The 27,259-nt window shown below is 41.8% G+C and overlaps 1 protein-coding gene across 2 annotated transcripts in view; it reads right to left on the bottom strand.

Moving 5' to 3' along the window:
• Positions 1–19,885, bottom strand: part of VSTM2B (V-set and transmembrane domain containing 2B) — a 53,151-nt gene extending 33,266 nt beyond the window's left edge. Inside the window, exons 1-5 of one of the 2 annotated variants that reach the window (XM_069968576.1) lie at positions 19,428–19,885; positions 17,546–18,092; positions 16,703–16,887; positions 13,782–13,814; positions 9,467–9,842 (exon numbers count right to left, since the gene is read on the bottom strand). In XM_069968576.1, coding sequence (XP_069824677.1) covers positions 9,467–9,842; positions 13,782–13,814; positions 16,703–16,887; positions 17,546–17,627 — 676 coding nt within the window. In that variant the 5' untranslated portion in view covers positions 17,628–18,092; positions 19,428–19,885. Of the gene's footprint in view, positions 1–9,466; positions 9,843–13,781; positions 13,815–16,702; positions 16,888–17,545; positions 18,401–19,427 lie in introns of those variants that run through there. The other variant, XM_069968577.1, reaches the window with a different exon arrangement.
• Positions 19,886–27,259: the final 7,374 nt, after the last annotated feature.

The raw sequence follows: 27,259 nt of genomic DNA, 5'->3' as shown, positions 1-27,259 counted from the left end.
GCATTCTGACAGAGACAGCATGACTCTTGTCTCCAGTTCAGGTGTGGTTTGCAATTAAGCTCCATTCACTTCAATGGAAATGAGTTACATAACCCCAGCCAAACTAGAGACAAGAGAGGGTCTGTCTCTGGAAGAAAGTGGCCATTTTTGTGTAGCTCTGGATAACCTCTTTAAGATGAAGTGATGTTCACCCGGCCAATACTGCAGTTTCATCCACGTTAACATCTCAGACAGCGGCCGTTCTGTGGCATGGCAGAGATGAAGGGAGCCCCTTCATTCTAGCTATCGGCGGGGTTTAAGCAGCCGGACACTGACAGATATACACTTGTGACATGTCGCTATAATATGCCAGAAGTTCTTTTTAATGGTAGTTACACTTTAGGCTGCGTTCACACTACGTATATTTCAGTCAGTATTGTGGTCCTCATATTGCAACCAAAACCAGGAGTGGATTAAAAACACAGAAAGCATGTGTTCACACAATGTTGAAATTGAGTGGATGGCCGCCATATAACAGTAAATAACGGCCATTATTTCAATACAACAGCCGTTGTTTTAAAATAACAGCAAATATTTGCCATTAAATGGCGGCCATCCACTCAATTTCAACATTGTGTGAACAGATCCTTTCTGTGTTTTTAATCCACTCCTGGTTTTGGTTGCAATGAGGACCACAATATTGACTGAAATATACGTAGTGTGAACCCAGCCTCAAAGTGTAAGTATTATTTGTAAAAACTTATGACATAGTCATTATGACACGTCATACGTGCGTATTAATGGGGCTCTGGGTGCTGAGACCCCTCCTCGAGTCGCTTCATCTCCGCTATATGGAGATGAATTATGTAGGCTGCTAATACAAGCAATCTATGGAATTATAATGGGAGCCTATTGAACTTCCATCTGGAAGTTTCATAGGCTACATTATAATTCATTAGACTGCAGTTATTGCGGAAATGAAGGGGCAGAGCGCTGCTGAGCCCTTCTACCTTTTCATTCTAATGATCGACGGGGGTCTCAGCACCTGGACCGCCACACATACACACTTCTGACATCTCGCTATGACATGTTAAAAAAGTTATTACAAATGATAGTTACACTTTAATTCCATACTGTACATACTCTTGTTTGCCCCTTCACAGAATCTAAAATGTTCACTCTGACCACCTATATAGCTTCCCCCAGAACCTACACCAAGCTACAATCTATTTATCTCTCCATCCCTCTTACCCAACAATTTGATTCCTCTCATCCTCTTTCCATACATCAAAACCTTTCTTCCCAAACCCTCCCAACCACCTCACACCCTCACATCTACCATCCCTGTCTCTGCTCCTTTCCATTCCGGGCTCCCCCTGTCCTTTTCTTTGGCACACTTTGGAACGCACGCTCTGCCTAGAATAAATATCCATAAACTTTTTATTGACCACAACCTACTCTTTCTAAGCCTAACTGAAAGATGGCTGACACCTTCTGACACAGTATCCACCAATGTACTTTTCTAGGGTGGCCTTCCATTTTCTTACACCTTTCTAATGGTGGTGTTGGCCTGCTGCTGTCAGATAATGGTTATTTCATGCCAATTCCATCTCTCCCTACTCTCGCCTTTACTTTCTTTGAAGTACATTTTATCTGCATCTACTCTCCCTCTCAATGGACATCACCACCATTATCAACGGTGACCTTTTACCTCCCCATTGATGTATCACTGCTCTGACCACAACTTCCTGACATTCTCTTTAGTTTTTCTGTTAAAATGTTTGGGTTCAGCAACATTATGCGAACCTGAACGCTCAGTATTTGATTCCCCGTGGCTGTAGAGGTTGGATGCCACCATAGGGCTGCCAGGATAACAGCCTGTGGCTGTGTCCATGTTTTTCAGGACTCCCTAGGGCGGCATTAAACTTCTGCAGCTGAGGCGAGTCAGACGCTGAGCATTTGCTGAACCCAAACATTTTGAGAGGTTTGCTTCTATCTTTTAAAGTGCCCCTTCCTCAGTCCAGAACCTTGGCTACCTTCATAGGAATCTTAAGCACCTCAACATTCAGTCTTCCTCCTGCCATCCATCACCCTATCTTCTCACAAGGATACAGAATCAGCAGCTATCCATTATAACTCCACTATTACCTCGCCTCTGTCTCCCCTCTCACACAAGAGAACTATATGAATCAATAGACAGCAGTGGCACACCAACCTAACCAAACAGCTGGGGAAGGGTCCAGGTCTGCAGAGGAATACCGGAAGAAAACATATACTGTGCTAACATGGTACCTTCTGTAGGTGATACTTGATGCACTACAATTATATCACCTGTAACGCTTCAGAACATGGACTGTTGGGAGTACTTGATGGCTGGAGATAAGAAACCCTGCTGTTGGACAAACAGTAGTAATATAATGTATTACACACTACAGTGGTACGCTGTATCTTGTATGGCATTCTGTGGTAATACACTGCATCCTTTATGACACTGTATCCCATATGACACACTGCATTAATACACTATATCCTGTATCAAATGCTGCAGATATGCTCTATATCCTGTATGACACACTGCAGTGATACACTATATCCTGTATGACACACTGCAGTGATACACTATATCCTGTATGATACACTGCAGTGGTACACTATATCCTGTATGACACACTGCAGTGATACACTATATCCTGTATGACACACTGCAGTGGTACACTATATCCTGTGTGACACACTGCAGTGATACACTTTATCCTGTATGACACACTGCAGTACCACACTATATACTGTATCATACACTGCAGTAATACACTATGTCCTGTATGACACACTGCAGTGATACACTATATCCTGTATGACACACTGCAGTGATACACTTTATCCTGTATGACACACTGCAGTGGTACACTATATCCTGTATGACACACTGCAGTGATACACTATATCCTGTATGACACACTGCAGTGGTACACTATATCCTGTATGACACACTGCAGTAATACACAATATACAGTATGATAAACAGCATTGATACACTATATCCTGTATGACACACTGCAGTAATACACAATATACAGTATAATAAACAGCATTGATACACTATATCCTGTATGACACGCTGCAGTAATACACTATATCCTGTATGATACACTGCAGTACCACACTATATACTGTGTGACACACTGCAGTAATACACTATATCCTGTATGACACGCTGCAGTACCACACTATATACTGTGTGACACACTACAGTAATACACTATATCCTGTATGACACGCAGCAGTACCACACTATATAATGTGTGACACACTGCAGTAATACACTATATCCTGTATGACACACTGCAGTACCACACTATATACTGTGTGACACATTGCAGTATTACACTATAACCTGTATGACACGCAGCAGTACCACACTATATACTGTGTGACACACTGCAGTAACACACCATATCCTGTATCATACACTGCAGTAATACACTATGTCCTGTATGACACACTGCAGTGGTACACTATATCCTGTATGATACACAGCAGTAATACACTATATCCTGTATGATACACAGCAGTAATGCACTATATCCTGTATGACATGCTGCAGATATACTCTATATCCTGTATGATACACAGCAGTAATACACTATATCCTGTATGACATGCTGCAGATATACTCTATATCCTGTATGATACACATCAGTAATACACTATATCCTGTATGACGTGCTGCAGATATATTGTATATCCTGTATGATACACATCAGTAATTCACTAGATCCTGTATTACATGCTGCAGATATACTCTATATCCTGTATGATACACAGCAGTAATACACTATATCCTGTATGACATGCTGCAAATATACTCTATATCCTGTATGATACACAGCAGTAATACACTATATACTGTATGACACACTGCAGTGATACACTATATCCTGTATGATACACATCAGTAATACACTATATCCTGTATGACATGCTGCAGATATACTCTATATCCTGTATGACACACTGCAGTAATACAATATATCCTGTATGACATGCTGCAGATATACTCTATATCCTGTATGATACACATCAGTAATACACTATATCATGTATGACATGCTGCAGATATACTCTATATCCTGTATGATACACATCAGTAATACACTATATCATGTATGACATGCTGCAGATATACTCTATATCCTGTATGACACACTGCAGTAACACCCTGTATCCTGTATGAAACACTATCATTATCATACTGTAGGACAGACTGCAGTAACACACTTTATCTTGTATGACACACTGCAGTACCACAGTGTATCCCTTATGACACACCACAATGATACACTATATACTGTGGGAGACACACTGCAGTGATACACTATATTCTATATGACACACTGCAGTAATGCACTATATACTGTATGAAACACTGCAGTAATGCACTATATAAGCGCTAAAATTAAAGCCGCCTGGAAAAACAAGTCAGTTTTTCCAGGCAGCTGTCATTTTTATTTAGTAGGGAAATACCCTTACAATGTCACTATTATGCAACCTGCATTGTTCCAATGCCACTAACACCATATATGTCTCCATGGTTACAGACTACATTCAGACAGTGTGTAGTCTGACCCTGCAGTTATGTTAGGTCAGCACAACGGCTGATGTTTTTATTTAGTCTGCATCCTCCCTTCTGTGTTTATTCTTTTCCTGACATCATACAACTGCACCTGTCACATAAATCTCTTCTCATCAAAACCCTGTGCTGATATAGGGAGCCATTTAACCTACTACAAAAATCAGAACTCTCCTCCTATATCGCTATAAGAATTCCCACATTATGACCGGCTACAGGTTGTCCTGTCACCGCTCACATCAATGTGAAAGGGACAATGAGAAGATGAAGAATGAACGCTACAAGGAGCTTAGACAAACAGTGATTAAAACCCATTGCGTTCAGTGCTCTTCTGAGCAGTACATCAGACTTGAGGTCACGCAGCACATACTTTATATAAGAAGATTGCATGTAAATGATTGCAGAATTAACACAGTCCCTCTCTGGATGCTCTTACCATTTTGATAAATAGATTCCCTCCAAGTGGAGATGCGTTTCTGGGATCATTAGACTCTTGTAGCAGACAAGTTTTATTCTGGTGCCAAGTTCTGCTGACCTTGTGTGAGTCACTCCATTAGTGTGTGCCCTTCTAGCAATATATAGTTATATCTGTTTCTGGGAAAGCTGAATAATCACATTCCTGGCTTTTAGTACTGATTCCACAAATGTAGTCACTCAGCTTTCAAAGGCTCCTGAATAGCAAGTTGTATAGGGACATATGCCACAATTTCCTATCTGCAAGGGCATATTATCAGCTGTAGTTTTATATAAGTTGGAGAACCACAAGTTGGAGACTATTAGTCTAAAACAAGATCCTAAGGAAGCAAACTCCCTCTCCTTTCAGGCTATGTTGGGAGCTACAGTTTTGCAACAGCTAAAGAGTAGAGAACTAGACCCTTGGACAGCTGGATATCAGTAGTCTTAAACTAATACTGTGTTAAATTTACTTTTAGGGCAAGCTGAGAGAAGCTAAAGAAGTCCCACAAAAAAAAATAAAAAATCAAAAGCCGGTGTGAGGGATGCGGGAATAGAATAAAGAAAGTATACTTGCCCATCCCCTTGCCATCCCTGCAGCGCTGCCTTCCTGATCTCTGATAGTTGCCAGCTTCCTGCAGCTTCTGCTACTGCAACTGCCTGTACCTGGCTGATGGAATGACCTCTTAGCCAATCATTGACTGGAACGGCACACTGTTGCAGTCACTCACTGGCGGACCAGGCAATCCATCAGCGGGGCCATGACATTGCAGCAGCAGGAGCCAGGGCTGTGGCATACTAGTAAGCTGGATAAAAATGACATCTGTCTGAGAGTGGTAAAATTGCTGCAACGGGGGTCCAGGGAGGGGTAAGTATACATTCTTTATTATGTTCTTGAACCCCCTGCCTGCCTGTGATTTTTTTTCATAATAATTTTCCTTTAATATTACCTTTTCTAAATCAAGTCCTTATGGATAAAATTCCATCTAATTTCAGTGCATGCTGAGAGTTGTAGTTTTAAACCAGCTGTTAATATTAGACCCCATTGGTCCAAAAACTGCACACTTCCATTTACATGTATTTGGAAAATCCATGAATGTGAGCTTCCCCTTTAAACCTCAGTTCTCAATATCATTTTTCACTAGTGATATCTAGGGATCTCAGTCCAGGCAGCAGCAGGCTGGTCTCATTGAAAAGACGCCAGAGCCAGTGGTGCTTTCATCTCATCACCTCCGGCTGTTGGGACTCCCGAGGAGAGCAGATCGACTAACCACACTGTTTGTGCTATTAATTATTAATTTCAATAGTGCCTGGCTGCACTTTGTATTGCAGCCGGGGCCTCAAGGGCCAAGAGTTTCATTACATTACTGGATATTTAAAATTCAAATAGACAAAAAATGGCTTTTTCGGCACATGCTTTGAGCTTGGGTCATCTGATCCCTACTGGCAGAGTTTTGATCCAAGAGCCTACAACATACTCCTTGCTGCTACTTTACTGAACTGTCTCTTAAAGGGAAATTCCAGAAAAAATAAACTACTTTACTTATTAATGAGTCTTACAAACAGAAAGTTTATATAAGATTACAAGGGGCCATTAGGCTGTGCTTTCACGTGTGTGTTGGAGTTGCAGTGGAAACCAAGCCCTCATTTCTTCCCCAATAGCCATACAATGTTGCCGGGATTATTTGCAACATTTTGTGGCTACTGGGAGAGAAGGGGCGAGACTTCCACCAATGCATTCTGAACACATATGAAACAAAACCACAATTTGATCTGTGCTTAGTTTAAAAAATTAAGTTCTTTTAAAGTGTCACTGTCGTAAATTTTTTTTTTGCAGAAATCCATAGTCCAGGCGATTTTAAGAAACGTTGTAATTGGGTTTATTAGCCAAATATGCCATTATCTGCATGTAAAAAGCCTTTTCCCAGGTCCCCCCCTCCTCTCCTTTCTGTCATCCACTCCTCAGAATCAGGAAGTCTCGACTGTTTTTTCATCAGTCGGATCTGTCTGGTCTATGAAGAGGGAAGGGGGGAGGGGGAAGGAGTGAGATTATCCTGCAGCTGAGAGCCAAGAACAAAGGATTGCTCAGTAGGGGAGCTATTCAGAGCCCTAATTAGAGGTCAGAGAGGTCCCTGATGACTGTGAGAGGAGAGAGCCTATGATGTGAATGTGAATTAACTCTTTGTTGTCCTGTTTTGCTGCCTTTATTTTCCCTCTCCATAGGAAAACCATGAAGACAGGGGGGAGAGCTTCAAACTGCTTTTTCATGATAAAAATTAATTTTTCAGCTAATAAAACCAATTACAAAGTTTCTTAAAATCGCCTGGACTATTGATTTCTGCAATAAAAATTTTAACGGCAGTGACACTTTAAGTAATTTTGTAGCCTTGTGCCCTGATTCCTGGTTACATGAATCCCCCCATCTGTATGATAGTAACAAATGTGAACTATATGATGGAATTTAATACAGCATGCTGATATAAGGGGCTTTTTTAAAAGTATTACATGGGTAGTGCATGTAAACATTATTTGCCCAGTCATATGACAGAATTACACATTCTGCATACCCCAAAATATCAGTGACCCACCACATATTGGGCCCCCCACAGACTGCTTTTAATGCCCACTAACTTTAGGTGGCTGTCTAGCAGTGGATGCCACCTCCAGCAAGGGACGCTGCTTGATTTCCAGGTTCCTGTAATGATTCAGTAGTGTTACGTGCCATGGTGCAGACATAATAATGGCATTTCTGCTAGTAGCATGTAAAAGAAGCGAGAAAACCTGACTATAGCGGTGTCTACTTCACTACAGTGTAGAGAACATAGAAATATATTGAGGCCTATAAAACTATCTTCTTTAGGACCGTACAAATGGCAATAACATCACCTGTATGCGGGATTGTACTGTGGTTCTCTTCAATTGAATCTTTAAAGTGGGACCATGTGGACAAAAGTGACATTACTTGTTTTACTGGCAGTTTTCAATCTCCCATTAAGACAAATGGGAGAAGTCTTTTTTTAAGCCATGGTTTTCCTGTGGAGATCTGCAGATTCCTAAACCCTCGCTTACTTTTTTTGTTGGCTGTGTCAACATACTGTACCCTTAAATGTAAAGTCCGTCAATTTGAAAAAAAACAACTTTCCGCTGGCAGGGGCAAAAAAAATAACCAAGCACTACTAACCTCTCCCCATTCCCATGAAGCACTGCCCCACCAACTCCAGGACCCTCGGTGGAAGGCATTTTCCCCAGAATTGCGATGACATTAGGACTTGGAGGAAAATGTCTGAAACGGGTTGTGACATCCGCTTAGAAGAAGATCCCGGAGCCTAGTGGGGTCCCAGAGTGGCTATCCAGCGCTGGACAGGCACGGGGACAGGTGAGCAGTGGTGGTTAGTAAGCTCACCCCCCTCAAAAAATCATGGCAGCGCCGGACTTCTCCTTTAATGTTTCACATTTGATTTCCTAATGCTGGTTATAGGGACCATTGGTGGGGAGGAAAGTTGACTGTGTAGTTTACCTTCCCCTTTTCTTTTAGGTTGTACATTAGAGTGAGCTAGGTCATAGGGGATATCGTTTTATCATAGATTGGCATAAGTGTGGTCAATAAGGTAACTAAAGCGAGTACTGGGGGGACTGCATTTAAGCTCACAGCCCTGTGAAGCAGAAGGGAAAGGCAATTCTGAGAAGAAACTATTAATTTTATTATTATTATTATTATTATTATTATTATTATTAATCATCATCATCATCATCATCATAAGAAGAACAATTTTTAGCTTATTACTCTATCTTAGAAAACCAAATAACATTCTGATATTTAGAGATTCTACAATTGAGTTAGTGGTCTCAATTTGCAGCATTCAGGAACTTTAAAGGAATTGTACAGGATTAGGGAGACATTAAACAATGCCCCACCTGTCTACAGATTGTGTGTGGTATTGCAGCTCATCCCTATTAATGTTAACAGAGCTGAGCTGCAGCACCGGACACCATCTACTGGCAGGTATGGCACTATTTTTGCATGAAAGCTGACATGTGTCTCTAGTCTTGTAAGTGGTGAACATAAGTATAACTAGTGAATTAGAACAAGCTTTTCACCATGGAAGTAGCCAACCGTGTTAATCTGATCACCACAGAAATCAACAACAGTATAAACTGATATATTATGAACTCCATTAAAGATAATAATATGACAATATGGCAATAATATAAAAGTCACAATACTGTTTACTTCATTACATATTATCCTCTGGTAGACCTAAAGCTTAATAAAGGATTCTTATATTTGTAACATTTTTTTCATCTTTTTGATAGAGAACTATCCCAAATCAAATTGAATTTTTGTTGCTGAGCAGTACACATCAGTATCCACCAGATGGCAGTGCAATCCAGCAAATAACTCACCAGAACCATGTTGCTGCCGCAGAATAGCTGCTTTCCCAGGTGCAGGAGAAGCTGAGGAGGATGCTGCAGTGGCTGGGGATGAGGCCAGGCTTTCTCCTGGAGGGTTGGGGCGCTTGTTTCCAGGTTCTGGGGTTGCTCTATTGCCAGGGTTATTCCTCCGAGGCCCACTGCTTTGGATGTGGGATACAGCCTCGGCTGCCTGCATGTCAGGTGGGGAATAACGTGAAATGACCCGGAGCATTGCCTGGGCTTTGTGTTCCTGAGTCTCATCGTCTCCATAGTCTGACACCCGGCACTCATACACTCCCTCGTCCTGCTTCCTGACGTTGGAGAGCCTCAGCCGATGGGAGATGTCATTGCCTTGGACACGAACAGTCTGCAATGACAAGTGGACAATAATTTCACTATAAGTCAGCTTAACAATATGCATAAAACAACAATGCAACAGGGATAAAACATTCTTATTTAAAGCCAAAAGCTAAAAACCTGCCTAAATCATTCTGTAAGGGCACAACAACTTTTGGGGCTCATTTGCGGGTAAATATTTTGGCACAGCCATAGACTATAATAGAATATAGTCTACTAAAGGCGTACACCTTGCAATAAGTAAGGTGGGGGACATGGGGGTGGGATTTAGGTGGGACCTGCAAACAAATACATCAATCTTAAAGGGGTAGTTCACGAAAAAGAAATTATTTCAATTCAACTGGTGCCAGAGATTTGTAATTTGCTTCTATAAAAAAAAAAATCTCAAGTCTTTCAGTACTTTTCAGCTGCTGTATGTCCTGCAGGAAGTGGTATTCTTTCCAATCTGAGGCAATCTGAGGTTTTCTATGAAGATTTGCTACTTCTCTGGACAGTTCCTGATACGGACAGAGGTGGCAGCAAAGAGCAATGCACCAGACTGGAGAGAATACACCACTTCCTGTAGGACATACAGCAAGTGATAAGTACTGGAAGACTTGAGATTGTTTTAAATAGAAGTAAATTACAAATCTCTGGCACTTTCTGGCACCAAGTAATTTGAAAGAAAATGATTTTTGGTGAACTACCCCTTTAAGAAATCCCCCAAAGTATATTAGATGTTGTAGATCTCTGTAGATTATGTAGTTCGTACAGACTGCCATGCAGGGCTCTAGAAACGCTAGCCGTCAACCAGAAGAAAAATCAGCAAGTTAATCCTAAGTCCATGTGTTATGTGGGGAAGTTCCTGTTTGGACATGGTACTTGAAGTGTCACAGAGACATGTCAAAGTTTTGATCAGTCATGGTCTGGGTGTTCAGATCCCTATTAATTATTAGATCCATCTATCTTTAATATAATATTTCTATTTCATATTATCTATCTATTTTCTATCTATCTATCTATCTATCTATCTATCTATCTATCTATCTATCTATCGAGTAGCTATAGGGGATGCACTGAGGTGGCCAGTGCTATAAATGAAACATTATAGTTGGGGGGATTGTTATAGATTTTGCATTGGGGCCTAGGCTCTTTAGGTAACACTTCTGCTATCTATCTATCTATCTATCTATCTATCTATCTTTTTCGTATCTATTATATATTCACCTACTCATGTCATTACGGAGGTGGAAGATGATGTTTGTTTCTAGTAATATACCCTTTGGTCTGTTTTTCATGCTCTTCTTGTTCTTACATACAGAGCACATTGATAATTTATGTTCTGCGGGGGTGGGGAGCGATTATATGGATGGGAAGATTTGCTGGGGGCTGTGTAATAAAATTAATATTGAAAGACGCATCACTCTTAATGTTACTAACTGAAAACACACATCAATGTCATACATTATCCTGGTTACCTCATAATCTGTTAAATATTTCAGTAGTCTGCCATGTGAATCCATGGTTTATGAGCTGTCTGTATGGATGTCTACAGTTTATGTGTAAATATATATCTGCTAAGTCTAGGCTGTTTACAGCGTTGATGATCCGCTAGTAATGTACTAAATCTGTACATGTTTTCTGTCCCTGAATCTACACAACAATGCTTCCATTCACTATTTCATGTTTCTTGCAGTCTAAACATTGTCCCAATCTGCACAACCTCAGAAGCTTTGTATCTCCAATTGGGCCCTTACATATATCGGATATGCAGTGGATATATGGGCTTTACTGTAGTTTGGCTTTATCGATTGTTTCATTGCATTCTGTGTGCCCCCTCCCCACTAGAGGTGCCAACAGACCACTCTTTTTTTTGGCCAAGGTCCATATATAAAGGGTTAGGGCATTAATACGAAGCCCACCCACAAGTTTGTTATATACAAAATTGTGCTTGGCCTAAATGGGTTGGAGGGCTTAAAATCTTGGTATGATGAAGACAACAGAGGCAATAGAACCTAACAGGGCCCATATAATTTCCCTTGGGCTGCAGATTGCTCCTGCTGGAATATAAAGGCCTCTATTGTGAGGGACTATGATTGCTGCTTCATCTAGCTTTATAATCTCCGTCTTTCGCTTCTTCCCAATTTTCACCTGTTGAGACTTAAGCTGACCAAACATAAAGGACTTGTCAATGGCCTTTATTACAGGCCCAACGCCAATAGATTGCTCCTCACATATCCGTGACTTAAGCTCAACTAGCTATTGATCTGAAGTGAAAGAATGAATAAAAAAAAATAAATAAATATATATATATATATATATATATATATATATATATATATGATTGGGTCTTCAGGACACAATACATTTTTATGTAGCTTGTCCTTTAGCACGTATTAATGTCAACACATGTCCCTAGAAAAACGGGCTGAAATTGTAAAACACCATAGGATAGTTAAAAAATGTGTTATCAAAGTAAAATAATAGCAGATGACCCCCACTAGTTATATTGGTGATGTTACTGAAATTGGTGAGGAAGAATTATTTTTAAAAATTTTTCTAAAACATGAAGGTGAGAAAATAATAGCGGTTGTCAGTGCAGTTTCTGCCAGCCAGTCAAAGCACAGTGAGCTACCTGAAATGTACCTTTTTAGAACAATATTGAGCAATTTCTATCAATAGGCAGAGAACATTGCTGTACGTTTTCTTCCTATGGCACATTGACCATGCTTTCACAGATTTTAAAAAAATATATATATTTTTACCATCAGTGTCTCTTTAAAATAAGGAGAATCATAATAATAAGCTATCATGGGCTATCGTATTTGTTCACAAACTGTGCTCTTTTCTACTCGGATATTCAAAAACACCACTTGGTAGAAGGGGATGGTGTTTAGCTGAATACTGAGATGTTGCTGTGCCACCTTTATCAGCTTAGATGCTCTTCACCAGTTGTGACGTCCAGCGCCTGGCATTAGCAGCCGGTTTTAACTCAATCAGAATTTCCCATTAAAGTCAGTTGCTGCCATCTCCAGGGGTAGCTAACCCTCATTCTTCGCTTCTCAGGGCGGTGACATTTATGAGATGTGAGTGATGCGGAGGACTCATCTGTAAGAATTTTTACCTGCCGCTCTGCTTCCCACCAGACTCACTGCATTTACAGGCTTCATGTATACATGGCACCTTTCAGATCTCCCGGCTATGACCCTATCACAATGGAAAATACTGTACTGCAGCTTGTAACCAAGGCATTGTGTAAAAATGTGCTCTCTGAGGCCTTAAAAGGTCAAAGGTCACTTTCACTTCTTGTGGGTGACTGTCTGGAAGGCAGTCCAGTCACCTCTGACCGTTCTGACGTGAGGATTTAAAGCCTACTGACAATTGCTATAGCTACAAAAGACATAATTATTAATTGCATCATGGTCATTATGGTCGTTTTAGTGTTATTGCAGCTTAGATGTCACAGAGAAGAGCTTGCCAGATGTGTTCTCTAAACAGAGTTGCACCATGAGTGCCAGGTAGAGCAGAGATGAGTGTTTCATTTGGCACAAAGCATATTATTATTATGTTAATCTTACCTACTTATAGTATCTTAAATGTAGTTGCTAAACATTTATTTTTTCTGGGGCAAATATTCTATTTTCCATCCTAGTCCTGTATTAAATATCTTACCCAAACCAGAGTGGTAGAGTGATTTGGGCACCCTTTCAGCCCTACCATTACCTATGACACATTCAACTCTGTATTTTGAACAAACACAACCTACTTACAAAACCAGCCATATGACCAAACCAAAAAGCCAACATGTCACCAATTCAGGAATTGACTCTCTTTGCCCACCATTTTGAGCCACAGCTTGGCTGTATTTGTGGCTTCACTTTTCCTGTATTGGAGCAATCTTTCCTAACCGATATCTCCATTGTAATTTCTTCAAAAATGTGGAAAATAAAAAAGCATTCTGGTGACTTACACTGATTTTTGTCCCATCCTTATTTGCAATGACCTGAAAAATAAGACAAATACAAGTAAGTTCACACTGATGTTATGATGCGCTGTAATATCATGGTTTGCGAGTGGCTGTGGTTGTGTTCATGCTTTGGCCATTTTTATTACGTGGCACTTTTCTGCCCACCATAACACATAATGTTAAAATAATGGAAAAGTTGACTTTCTCTAGTTACCAGGCGCCATTCTTACCTGGTTTTTAACCTCATGCTAAATTATGATTGGTATAAAAGATCCAATCTGCAACCAGTGAAATGAAACTGGTACCCAGAAGTCCTCTCTGTGCTGTATGTGTATAAAGAGGCCGCCTTGTCATAATAGTAATCACCATATTGTAAGCAGGAGCCTGGTGCTGCGTCCCAGTGTGCACGACTGCCACAATGGTGTTTACACATACAAGTAGCACGGATAAATGGCAGATCTCTGCTGCAGTCTCTGAGCTGTCCTCCCACACAACATACAAACATTTAACACAACGGTGAGGAGTCAAAAATATAAATATTGTGTGTAAATCTACTGTAAAGTACAGGTCTCATTACATCACCTCTTATTGTCAACATGTAGATATTTAGAACATGGATTAAGCTCAGGTGAACTACAAGGATAGATAGATAGATAGATAGATAGATAGATGTTAAATATGAAAAAGATATAAAATAAATACATAAATTAATAAATATATATGAGATATAGATCGATTATAATAGCCATACAAAAGATAGATATGAGATGACTGCCAGACCGTCAGATAGACAGGCATGAAATAAATAGATGACACATAGACAGATAGAAAGATAGATTGAATTATAGGCATATTTCTGAGAAAGATTGATAGATAGATAATAGGTTGGTGGATAGATAATTTTAAGAAAAGAAAAAAAAAGAAAGAAAGAAAATAAGAAAGAGAAATTCAAGACATACTGTAAGTCAATTAGAGTGTCGAGTTAAATGCGTCATTGTGATCAAGTTAACCCTGGCTACATCTGTATATGATAGATAGATAGATAGATAGATAGATAGATAGATAGATAGATAGATAGATAGATAGATAGATAGATTTTAGAAATGAATAATAGATAAATAGATAGATACATAGAAGGGTAACTTAATGGCACATATGACAGATAGATAGATAGATAGATAGATAGATAGATAGATAGATAGATAGATAGATAGATAAATAGATAGATAAATAGATAGATAATTAGAAAGATAGATAGATAGATAGCTAGACAGATAGATAGATAGATAGATAGATAGATAGATAGATAGATAGATAGATAGATAGATAGATAGGAGATAGATACTAGTAGACAGATAGATGATAGATAGATAGATAGATAGAAATAAATAATAGATAAATAGATACATACAAGGATACAATAGATGTATAGATAAATAGATAGTTACGAGATAGATAGATAGATAGATAGGACACTAGCAGATAGATAATACACAGATTTTAATTAAATATGATTAATTGATATGGTATAGGAGAAAGAATACATAAAAGGAACTGGGGGGGGGCGGGAAGAAATAACTAAATAAGACGGTATCTATATAAACGATATTGAATGGCGCTTACGGAGTAGCAGTTGGCTAGGTGAAAGAAAGAATGACAGGATAGAAGGAGAAGAGATAAAGAGAGAGCACAAAGAGAGATATGGAGAGATATAAAGACAGACATAGAAGAGAAAGAGAGAGAAAACAAGAAAGAAAGAAAGACAGAAGAGGAGGAAAAAAGAGGAGAGAGAAAGGAACCGTAGAAAGGAGAGGAGCGATAGGGAGAGGGGAAAGCATACAGAGAGGAGAGCAACAGAGAAAGGAAGTGGAGAGAAAAAAGAGAGAAAGCACCTGCGAAAGGAGGAGAGGAGAGGGGAGGGAGAGGAAAGAAAGAAAGACAGAGGTACAGGAAATGGAGGAAAGGAGAGAGAGAGGGGGAGAGGAAAGAAAGACAGAGATACAGGAAAATGGAGGAAAGGAGAGAGAGAGGCAAAAAATAATAGGAGAGAAAGAGAAGAGAAGGGGGGGGGAGTGATTATTTGCAGAGTTAAATATGAATGTCTATTTAATAGTGTGCAGTTATCCTATATCACCTTTATGTATCACCTGTTTGTGTCATCTCTCCTCCTAGTCCTTCCAAACTAACAACCAGACATTCCCTTATGTACCTCGGTATAAATACAATATTAGTTTGTTAAAAAGACCCCCTCCCTCCCCCTATGCCTGTAGATCTTTCATTTGCAGCTGCATGGATTCTGTACTTGGACAGCAGATCCTCCTTAGATCCTGGGCCAAATAATATAAACTTAAATGATAGCAGTAGCACAGTGCTGCCCCCATATTAAAAAGGGGTCAATTGACTTCTAGCTCCAAAATAGAAAATACTCCATTTAAAGCGTGGGTGCTCAGTAGAGCATCTCATCCTGTGCAATGGTTTTTGGCAGCCGAAGCGGCAGCTCAATGCATTCAGTTCCTGCGGCTGCCTTTCTTTGCATACATTTAGCTCAATAATTCTGCCTGTCAATATCTATTTACCTCTATTTAAATAACTAATTGGAGGGCTGGGAGGCTGACTGGGGGATCAGACGGAGAAGATGTACAGCTACATTCTGCATGTAAGCTGGGAGGGACCATGAGCATCTTGGGTATTGTGTTTTGGGGGTGCATTGATGAGTTGGTGGCACCTCATTGAGCATATGATGGCAGCCCTATGCCCTTCTGTTTCCAAATGACTCATTGCTCACTTCTCCAGTTCCTATTGGTTGTGGACAACAATAATGAGGAGTGGTCGCAGGAATGTGGGGGTCTTGTCAATCATGTGTCCGTGTTCTTACTGTACATTACATTACATTTAGCAGTGCTGACATGGAGAGTACTCATTACCTTGTTCCTGCTCCCGGGAGCAGTGATAGCTAATTCCAGTGCCGTTTCCCTGGTCGCCTCTTTAAGGTACCACCACTGGATTTCCAAAGAGAATGATGAGGAACCGCTGGCACGAAAAGCACAAGGCATCTCTATATCATCTCCCTCCCTTATAGTCACATCTTTGGGGACTTCAGTGAATGTGGCTGAGAGCAGAAGATAGAATTTACAGGGGGTGGTTAACAGCAGAGATTAATAGACAAGATCAGACTGTTCTGCTCTAATCTGATCTGGCTTTACTCAGGGGTCTACAGCAGTCTGTTAAATGAGACTCCAGTGGATTAAAAAGTAAAGTAATACAATATTACTCAGCATCCCTGTCCACTTCTCCATGGAAAGCAATCTCTGGCTACTTTAACTGATGATGACAGCCCCTTCACCTTAGTGCAGACCTATCCCCTTCCCATAGACCAATACGAAAGCAATTGTTGAAATGGAAGACATACTGGAAACAGGCCACTTGTTTGTGCAAACCCAATGCACATAATGCCCACACTCCCCCATTAGATTACCTGCACAGTGACCATTTACATCCTATGCTAACCCCCCTTCCCTCATATACATATTTCTAGCCTATTATATCCCAGGCTTCCTGTCCAGATGTTATATTGTCTTCTACAGCTCGGAAAACTCTCATTTGAAATTCAAATTGTTTGCTTTCTATAAGGGTGCACGGATTGCATTCTGCACCTGTAAAACTGAATGTCCCTTAAAGAAAGGTGCAGGAGTCAAAACATGCAGGCATGCAGGGCACTAGCTGGAGGGGCCCCAAGTAGGTACCAGTAAAATGTGTTAGGTACTCACCATGTACAGTGAACAGAAGAGGGGAATTGAGCATCAGGTAACAAAGAGCACTGAATAATCCTTGCTTTTCCATTTCATACATGTCAATTGTAGGATATAAGCCGGGAAACAAAATACACAGCTGGTTTCCAACAGATTTAGGGAATTTCCAATCCCATGGCAAATGTGGAGAACACGTAGGAGGTAAAGGTGGAAAGTTATCAGTGTTATTTCCTCAGAAATTCAAGCCTTTCCAATGGGATCCCAATTATAAAATCCACTGCAGGGATCTCCTTTTGGATCAACTGTGATCCAGTGGATACCAGATCCTTTCAAAACCCATGCCAATATTAAACCTGGTGGTTACAGAAACCCTACCGATTCAACGAGAAGTCTTCATCTCATTCTTGATCAGTGAGGCAATTGATTCCTTGTTGTTTTCTGACCTGGCTTTTATATTTTTTGTTCCTTGTCTAGGATTGAGAGCGATAATCGTGATCTACTTTGGATCATCCAGATCACTCGTCTGTCCTTTCTCCTCTCTGGATCCAAATTGAGTAGGACAGATCTGCAAGGAGAACCAAAGGTTTGGATATTTTTCGTTTACACTCCAAAATCCACATCAACAAAGATGACCTCAACAAATTCATAACAGGTAGGAAAAACTGAGTTCCGCATCATCCCTTCATCCAGTGAAATAAACCAGGATAGGGTACAATAATAAAACCAAGAGACCAAAAATTCTGGAAAGGTCCTTTAGGAACATCAAATAACAGAAGCAGCAGAAGCCAGCATCCACTTTGGCCAAAAAAATCACTTCATGTGCCTTGGTGCCCACTTCACTAAAACCAGAAGGGGAGGGATGTGATAGAGCACGTCTGTTTAACCCCTGTAAGGCTGGAAAAGCTTTCACTGCCATATAGTGCTCATCAGTACTTACTGTCTCCTACACCCACCTCTAAAACGGAAGACTATAGGACAACCCTCTTCTCCTTTCTTTTCAGGGGGGGGGGGGAATATAGAGACTGTTTTGTTTACAGGAAGGAGGAAGAGAGACTACAGGGGGCTTATGAATCAGTGTAGCAGGGGAATGCACTTGTCGCAACAATAGGGGCATTAAAATCTCTTATTGAGGTTAAGTGAACCCAACTGATGGCTTTGTAATTGGGAACAAAAACCTGTCACCAGCTTCCTGTCAGGCTCATGAACTGAAAGCAACTGTATCTAATTTAAAGGTTATCACGCTTTAAGGATTAAAACCCAGATTAAAAGAATTACAACCCCCCCACACTCCATTTAACCTGTTGAGTGCAGGTTTACGCCACAGACCCAACATCCCCCCACCCTTTGAATACTTATGGGTTAATAATACCTTTTATTATTCAGCTCATCTTAAATACAGCATTTTATTTTCGCTACACTTGAGTTGTCCTATAGCAAAACACTGAACACCCACTCAAGCCCTGTACACTGAATTGCCTTTTATGTGAGAGCTAAATGACACTGTGGATAAAGGAATGGTGAAGGACACGCACATACATTAGAGACCCCTTCACAAGAATAGATACTTAGCTCTTTCCTTGTCTTGAAGATAAACAGATTTAGTTTATAATAAACTTATACCCTATACCGCCAATCCCTACCAAAAACTGCCCAAGCTACCTGCACCATCAGTATAAACAATAATGAAGTCATTGCCCCAGAGCACAAGAAAATGAAGTCCTACTCGTCATTTTTTAATGCAATGATTTGTCCAGGACCAGAATAAAAGATATTATCCTGTCAGGCTGTATAGAGCATCTCTGCAATCTATGACTATTAGGGGGGTGCACAGCTAGGGGGAACAGGTACCCTACACATGTATTCTCAGCAGCAGCAGCAGCAGACAAAATAGATTGCTCACCTCTCAGCTCTGCCATGCAGTCTGAAGATCATGCACAGTAGCATTGGTGTCTGATTCAGAGAAAATCCAAGAACTGCAGGGGATGATGACAGGAGCTGCAGATAGCATCCTTCCAGGGACCCTCAGCTGGGAAGCTTGCCTCTAGATTCTATGGTTCAGGAATGAGGGGTCTTCCAGTCTTTGGCTTCTCTCCTTTCTGCAAAGTTAGCAGTCAATGCTGAATCCAGCTTCCCCCACTCCCCAGTCTATGCAGTCAGATGGAACAGGCTTGCTGTCGCTTAGCAGTCAGTATAGGGAAGAAATTAACCTGTTCCTATAAAAATTTCACATGATTCCCCTACAGGCAGTAGAGGGGTGCATTGCACTGGTCTTTGCCAGCAATGAGGGACTTGTGCCTGCTTCTTACATGTGATTCTTCTCCTTAGGTTTTCCTTTGCATGCTCCTAGACAGGAATGCACTGCAGATCAAGCAGCAATGGATCTCAGCCTCCCATAAAGCTGGGACTGGGAAAATCCAGGCAGTGGCTCTCTCACAGGGAGGGGGCGTACTGCCTCTAAGTTTCCACTGTCTGATCCTCATGTGAAGCTGCTACAAGAGGGTCCTATAGATTGTAAGGAGGGGAGGATGGGGGTAATGGTAAAGAAGAGGAGATGGAAGAAGAGAGGACTGAACTAGGAGAGTATTTAGAGCAAAAGGAGTCAACCTGTTGTGCTCTTGTTGTCTTGCCATGTTGGGACTTGTAGTTCATCAATAGCCAGGGTAATATATTCTGTCTCCGAGAGGCTCAGTTTTTCTCCAACCATTCGCCTGGGGTTAAGGTAAATAATGCTAATGTGCTTCTCACATTATAAAAGAGATTGGGGTGTAGATGTTGGGGGTTCAGTGGTGCACACCGCCAGTGTTGCTTGGTTACAGGTTGTCAGTATTGCAGGCGGCTTCTTTATTTTCGATGTGATGAGCATCTCATATAGCATATCCTATTTATAAGCCTTGTAAAGTGCAGGTACAGGTGATGTCTACAAATAACAGTACATAAATGTAGTATGCCAATCAGGATAACTAAAGGTGGCTCATTGTGGTAAAATCCTGCATCTGCGTCCTCGGTGTATACTGTCCACTAGGCAATGAGTCTGCGTATACACACTAAGGCCTCTCCGCTGACCCTCTCCCTAACATTATTTTTTGTAGTCCAAGTTGTAACACAGGTTGTAGAATCGAGCCAAGTATGCTTGATTATCATGGACATATTTACTAAGTTTATAGGGTCAAATAGTAGTCTCGTAGTTTAGCTTTACCAGAGGGGGCCCCATCTCTATGTAACTATACACCTTGGTGGTGCTAGATTCCCTTTTACTTGTTGCAGTTGTGCATGGGGAAGGCTCACCTATAATGCATTATACAGCCATAAGGAATGGTGGATAGGTTACCTGAGATAGGCCACTATTCCTTTTGGTCCCATAGCAGCTCTATGGGCTGCCTCCGTCTGTAGCTATGAAGATGCAATATAACATAAGCTGCCCCACAGTGCTGCCTATATCAATAGAAGGAGGCTCTCATGAGAGCTAACAAGTATGGGGGTATGTGTTACTGAAGGTGTTAACTAGGGAATAAGACCTTATTTTATTAGTGTTGGTTACCCACCCTGAGTAGCATCATTACATGTAGCAAGTATGGCTAAATATTATATTTACTACTTACCATCAAAACTTTAGCTAGAAAGTAACAAAAAGGTCCTTTTAGTAATTTGGTCATTTGAACATCATTAATCTTTGCTGAATACCCTTCATAGATGACAATAGACCCATTTACTGACAGATCAATATAATTTTGCTACTTTACTGGACATATTTATAATTTATGAAACATGCCATACCTCTCTTCCATACCTTGTCATGCAATCTCCCTACTTCCTACTCAGTGGAAAATCTCATGGAGCTCCCAGTAAAATTAATGGTCAGCACATACAGTACCTCCACGTGTCTTTTACCTCAAGATGCATAGAACTGTGGGACGATAGATAAAGTTGCACTCAGTTTAATATATATATATATATATATATATATATATATATATATATTTAGTAGGAAGTAAAATATTTATGATGTTTAGATTGAAATTTTATAGGATAAGTCTTACAGGGGCATCTACAGTATATAATAAGATTTTTGCATGTTGTTAATACAATCTTAGAATACTCTCATGTCTGAGCTCAGGTCTAACTATGTTGCTCTCTGTGGTCTCACAAAGGGATGAACTGGATTACCAACTGTATGCCATATCTTATCACCTTATATCAGTTCCCAACCTCAGCTCTTTGCACTGGAGAATGGAAGCCCATTCATGGCTACAGTTTTCAATGTGATTAATTTGAGGGTCCATACACTTTTGTATGGGCGTCAAGGGGGAGGTGCCGACGGTGCCATTGTGGGCGGGGCTAAGTGGCGCTAATGCCCACTTAATACAATCTGCAGTTGATAAAAGGACACTTTTTACTTGAACAAGCACCATGACGTATGATATGAAATAAGGTATGAAAAACGCTAAGTTTACCCTTTACACCTGTGTAAAGATGTCAGAATGCACAAAGGGGGTGACAGTGTCACTTTAAATAAAGCTCCACCTGCTTTCCCCCATCTGGATTTACTAAGAGGCGAACGCCTCATAGTACAGCCAGCCGGCCCTGCGCCTGGTGCAGGTATTGCACAAAAATCTACACCTGTTCTGAAGCAGGTATAGACTTTTGTCTGGTTTATGCCTGTTCCGAGGTGTAAACTTTAATAAATCACGCCTCCTCCCCACCTTATTGAGCGGGGATACGGCTGATGTCAGGCGAGCCAGGGTTGCGGTTGGCGTACGCCACGGAAAAGGGGTGAATCTGTCCCTTTTTCGTAGTGTACACCAGCGGCGCATAATGATAAATCCCCCCTCTGTGTATGCAAAAAAATCTGTAAGAGTAAAGCCGCTATTACACAGGGCGATGTTGAGGAGCAAATGAGCTCTGTCAGCGCTCGCTTGCTCCTCGTTCCCCTCTCGTTGCTGGCGCTCTTACACACGTCGGGCAGCCCATAGAAAATAACAGCGGTCTGCTGCCACTGCTCCTAATCCACGGAACGACGGCAGCAAATCCTTGCTACAGACGACGATTACGATCTACACAAGACGATTAACGGACGATATCGGCTGAATAAGGCCAATTATCGTTTCGTTGTAATAGGGCCTTAAGGTGGCAGGAGTCATACTTAGCTTTAAAACTACAATCTAATAAAAAGCAATTCAAGCATTGTTTCAAGCATTTTCTTCTGAAAATAATACAGTACTGTAAATGTCTTAGTTTTACTGACATGAAAATGGATGGTGATGAAGCTTAGAAGCTGACCAGTTAATGCAATAGGTGAGTGCAGCTGCATTCATAAGGGTAGGACAAGTAAGATTTAATTAATCCCATTACAGGAAGAGAGCCGACAAAGCAGAGAGCTCATAAAAGAGCAAGAAGCCAGAAAAAGAGCAGAAACATTCTAAATATATACATAATACCCATTGTATAAATCTACAGAATAGTCCAGCATGCCCAGAAGTCCACCGTCATTAACCCCAGAAGACAGGGATAGGTAGAGCAAGAAGATGCTAAGGACACCATTGAGGGATGTTTTTGATGATCCGAATTTACATAAATTTATACAATACTAGAAAATGTACCCGGCGCTGCCTGGGTATAAAGTGTCAGTGTGTTAATTAGATTTGTTCCAAGGTCACTCAGGAGGCAAATCTCTGCCCTTGTTTTTTTTCAGGGAAAATCGCCAGGAGCCCTATATATCCCTTTATACGCTATATAACCCCGGCAGTTCTGCACTGTTCATGTAAATTGTAGGTTAGAAATAAACTAAAAACTTTAACCCTTTCACGACCTGGGATCATTGATGCCTCAATGCCCAGGTCATGATTTGACATCAGCTTCTGGGATCATAATGATCCCATAGTTAATGTCCCCTTTGTCTGCCCACTCTCTGCTGTCCCCTGTCGCTGTCATAATCTTTTGACAGTGGCAAGGTAGAGAGGGGAGGGGGCAGAGTGCACGGCTGCGCGCCCGGCGCGCGTCCTGCCCTTCCTCCTGTTCATTGCCAATCTCCGTAGCTAGAAACCGGAAGCCTGAGGCTTCTGAGGCATCGGGGCTCTGCGAACTGATTAATTAAATCTTACTTGTAGAGGGAGAATCGTCTCTGCGGAGCCCTATACATACTGCGGTCTTGCTGAGAGTTCCGGCAGGTCCCCGGCTATCACTGATGACGGAATGAGTGTTCCGCCTCAGGCGGCAGATTCTGCGCCCCTGCAGGGGGCGGCAGACAGCTGCCCTGCAGCCGCTCATCTGTCCAGCCGTCTTGTACCGCCGCCAACACTCACCGTCAGTCAGCAGCTGTCATTGCCCTCCAGCAAGTCGGAAGTGCCCTGGGTCAGTGGGGGCCGCGATTAGCGGGGACAGCAGTGAGCATTTGCGGGGGGACGGGAGGGCTGCGGCAGGACAGGTGAGCGGCTGCAGGGCCAGGGGGGGGGTGTTGGTTACGAGGAGTGCCGGGTACGCGTTGTTTTATTTGGCTGGGTCAGGACCCTGTATACAACATTGGCAGTGTTATATACAGCCTGGATATGCAAAACATTGGTAGTGTTATGCTGAGCCTGGTTATATGCAACATTGGCAGTGTTATATACAGCCTGGTTATATACAACATCGGCAGTGTTATATACAGCCTGGTTATATAGAGCATTAGCAATATTATATACAGTGTATAGTTGGTGGAGGTCCTGTATACCTGTAGTGTATAGTTCTGGGGTCCTGTAAACCTGTAGTGTTCAGTTTGTGGTCCCCCCCCCCCCCCCCGGAAAACTGCAGACCATAAGTAAGGTGTGTGTGCAGAAAACCTGCAGCTTATAATAATAAGTGCATACACAATCCTACATCATCATAATCTGGCCCTCTTAGGCACTACCTTTCATTCTTGGTTAGGACAACACAGATGAGGTTTCAAAGTTTCTAATACTGTATACAGCCCCCCCCCCCCCTGCAGGTAGCCCCCGTACTGTATACACTCCCCCCCCCCCCCCTTTGCAGGTACTCCTATACTGTAAACACTCCCTCCCTGCAGGTAGCCCCCATACTGTCCACACCCCCCACCCCTGCGGGTAGCCCACGTACTCCATACACTCCCCCCACTTGAAGGTAGCCCCTATACTCTATACATCTCCCCCTTGCAGGTAGTCCCTTTACTGTATAAACTCCCCCCCTTCTTGCAGGTTGCCCCCATACTGTATACACTCCCCCCCTGCAGGTAGCCCCCATACTGTATATGAAGAACTGTTGAGAAGCGACATGCTGACCCGATTCTATGCTGGATTGAACTACAACTCACAGAATCAGAATGCCCGACACTTATGAAACTGTCACGTTATGATGGAAGTTGTAGTTTCTAATTGGACAATCCTTTAATAAGTGATGGTTGTGTAGAGGCTTCTGGAGGCTGCAGTCTGTCACAATCATCAGCCCTGAAGATCCACTAATAAATCCCTTTACAGCACCAGCAATTATCAGAGGATTGCCCGTTCAGATGTACTACAACTCCCATCATATCCTGAGGACTGTGTGATGTCAGTAAATGCTGGGAGTTGTAGTATTTACAGCTGTTGTAGTTGGAGGATCCTATGTCTACACTGGAGGCTTTGTGGGAGATCAAAATACAAAGATGTGTAGGGTCCCAGGGTGTGTAAGTGACCCCAGAACAGCACTAATAGGGAATAGAGCCTATATATGTATATATGTATATATATAATATTATACTAGAAAATTTACCCGGCGCTGCCCGGGTATAAAGTATCAGTGTGTTAATTAGATTTATTCTAAGGTGCCCAGGAGGCCAAGCTAAAGGTATTGTTTCATCTGAGTTAATCAGTGGAATTAGTATATACCTGTAGTGCATAGTTGGAGGGGTTCTGTATACCCACAATGTATAGTTTTTAGGGGTCTCCCATATTTGTACTGCATAGTTGGGGGGGCTGTATACCTATAGTGTATAGTTTGGGGGGGGGGGGGTCCTGTATACCTGTAGTGTGTATTTGGGGGGGCTGTATACCTGGAGTGTATAGTTGAGGGAGGTCCTGTATACCTGCAGTGTACAGTTGGTGAAGGTCCTGTATACCTGTACTGTATAGTTCAGGGGGCCTTTATACCTGTAGTATATAGTTGGTGCTGTATACCTGTAATGTATAGTTGGTGGAGGTCTTGTATACCTGTAGTTTATAGTTTGAGGGTCCTGGATACCTGTAGTGTATAATTGGTGGAGGTCTTGTATACCTGTTGTATATAGTTCGGGGATCCTGTATACCTGTAGTAAATAGTTTGAGGGTCCTGTATAACTATAGTATAGAGTTGGTGGAGATCCTGTATACCTGTAGTGTATAGTTTGGGGTCCTATATACCTGTAGTATATAGCTGGTGGAGTTCCTGTATACCTGTAGTATATTTGGGGTCCTGTATACTTGTAGTATAGAGTTGGTGAAGGTGCTGTATACCTGTATTATAGAGTTGGTGTAGGTCCTGTATACCTGTAGTGTATAGTTTTGAGGTCCTGTATACCTGTAGTGTATAGTTTGCGGTCCTATATACCTGTAGTATATAGTTGGTGGAGTTCCTGTATACCTGTAGTGTATAGTTTTGGGGTCCTGTATACCTGTAGTGTATAGTTTGGGGTCCTGTATACCTGTAGTATATAGTTTTGGGGTCCTGTATACCTGAAGTGTAAAATTTGGGGTCCTGTATACCTGTAGTATATAGTTTTGTGGAGGTCCCTTGCACCTGTAGTGTATAGTTTTGGGGTCCTGTATACCTGTAGTGTCCTGTATACCTGCAGGGTTGTATTTACCCGTATAGCAGTGGTATTCAGTCACAGTGTGTCGGTATTGGTCATGTCTGGTATGGCGGTGTTATCCAGTCACAGTATGGCTGTATTGGTCAGGTCTGGTGTGGCGGTGTTATGCAGTCACGGTATGGTGGTATTGGTCAGGTCTGGTATAGCGGTGTTATCCAGTCACAGTATGGCAGTATTGGTCAGGTCTGATATAATGGTGTTATCCAGTCACAGTATGGCGGTATTGGTCATGTCTGGTGTGGCGGTGTTACCCAGTCACAGTTTGCCGGTATTGGTCAGGTCTGGTATGGCAGTGTTATCCAATCACAGTATGGCGGTATTGGTCAGGTCTGGTATGGCAGTGTTATCCAGTCACAGTATGGCGGTATTGGTCAGGTCTGGTATGACAGTGTTATCCAGCACAGTATAGCGGTATTGGTCAGGTCTGGTGTGGCGGTGTTATCCATTCACAGTATGGCGGTATTGGTCAGGTCTTATATGACAGTGTTATCCAGTCACAGTATGGCGGTATTGGTCAGGTCTGGTGTGGCAGTGTTATCCAGTCACAGTATGGCGGTATTGGTCAGGTCTGGTATGACAGTGTTATCCAGTCACAGTATGGCGGTATTGGTCAGGTCTGGTGTGGCAGTGTTATCCAGTCACAGTATGGCGGTATTGGTCAGGTCTGGTGTGGCAGTGTTACCCAGTCACAGTTTGGTATACCTGTTGTGCCCTGTATATACATGTACTGTATGGATGTAGTAGGGGGCCCTGTATATACATGTACTGTATAGATGGAGTAGGGGGTCCTGTATATACATGTACTGTATAGATGGAGTAGGGGGCCCTGTATATACATGTACTGTATAGATGGAGTAGGGGGCCCTGTATATACATGTACTGTATAGATGGAGTAGGGGGTCCTGTATATACATGTA

This window comes from Dendropsophus ebraccatus, chromosome 4 (assembly GCF_027789765.1).
Source record: "Dendropsophus ebraccatus isolate aDenEbr1 chromosome 4, aDenEbr1.pat, whole genome shotgun sequence".
Classification (NCBI taxonomy): Eukaryota; Metazoa; Chordata; class Amphibia; order Anura; family Hylidae; genus Dendropsophus; species Dendropsophus ebraccatus.
Note: the sequence above shows the minus strand (reverse complement) of the source record. Positions and strands in the feature narration are given on the sequence as shown.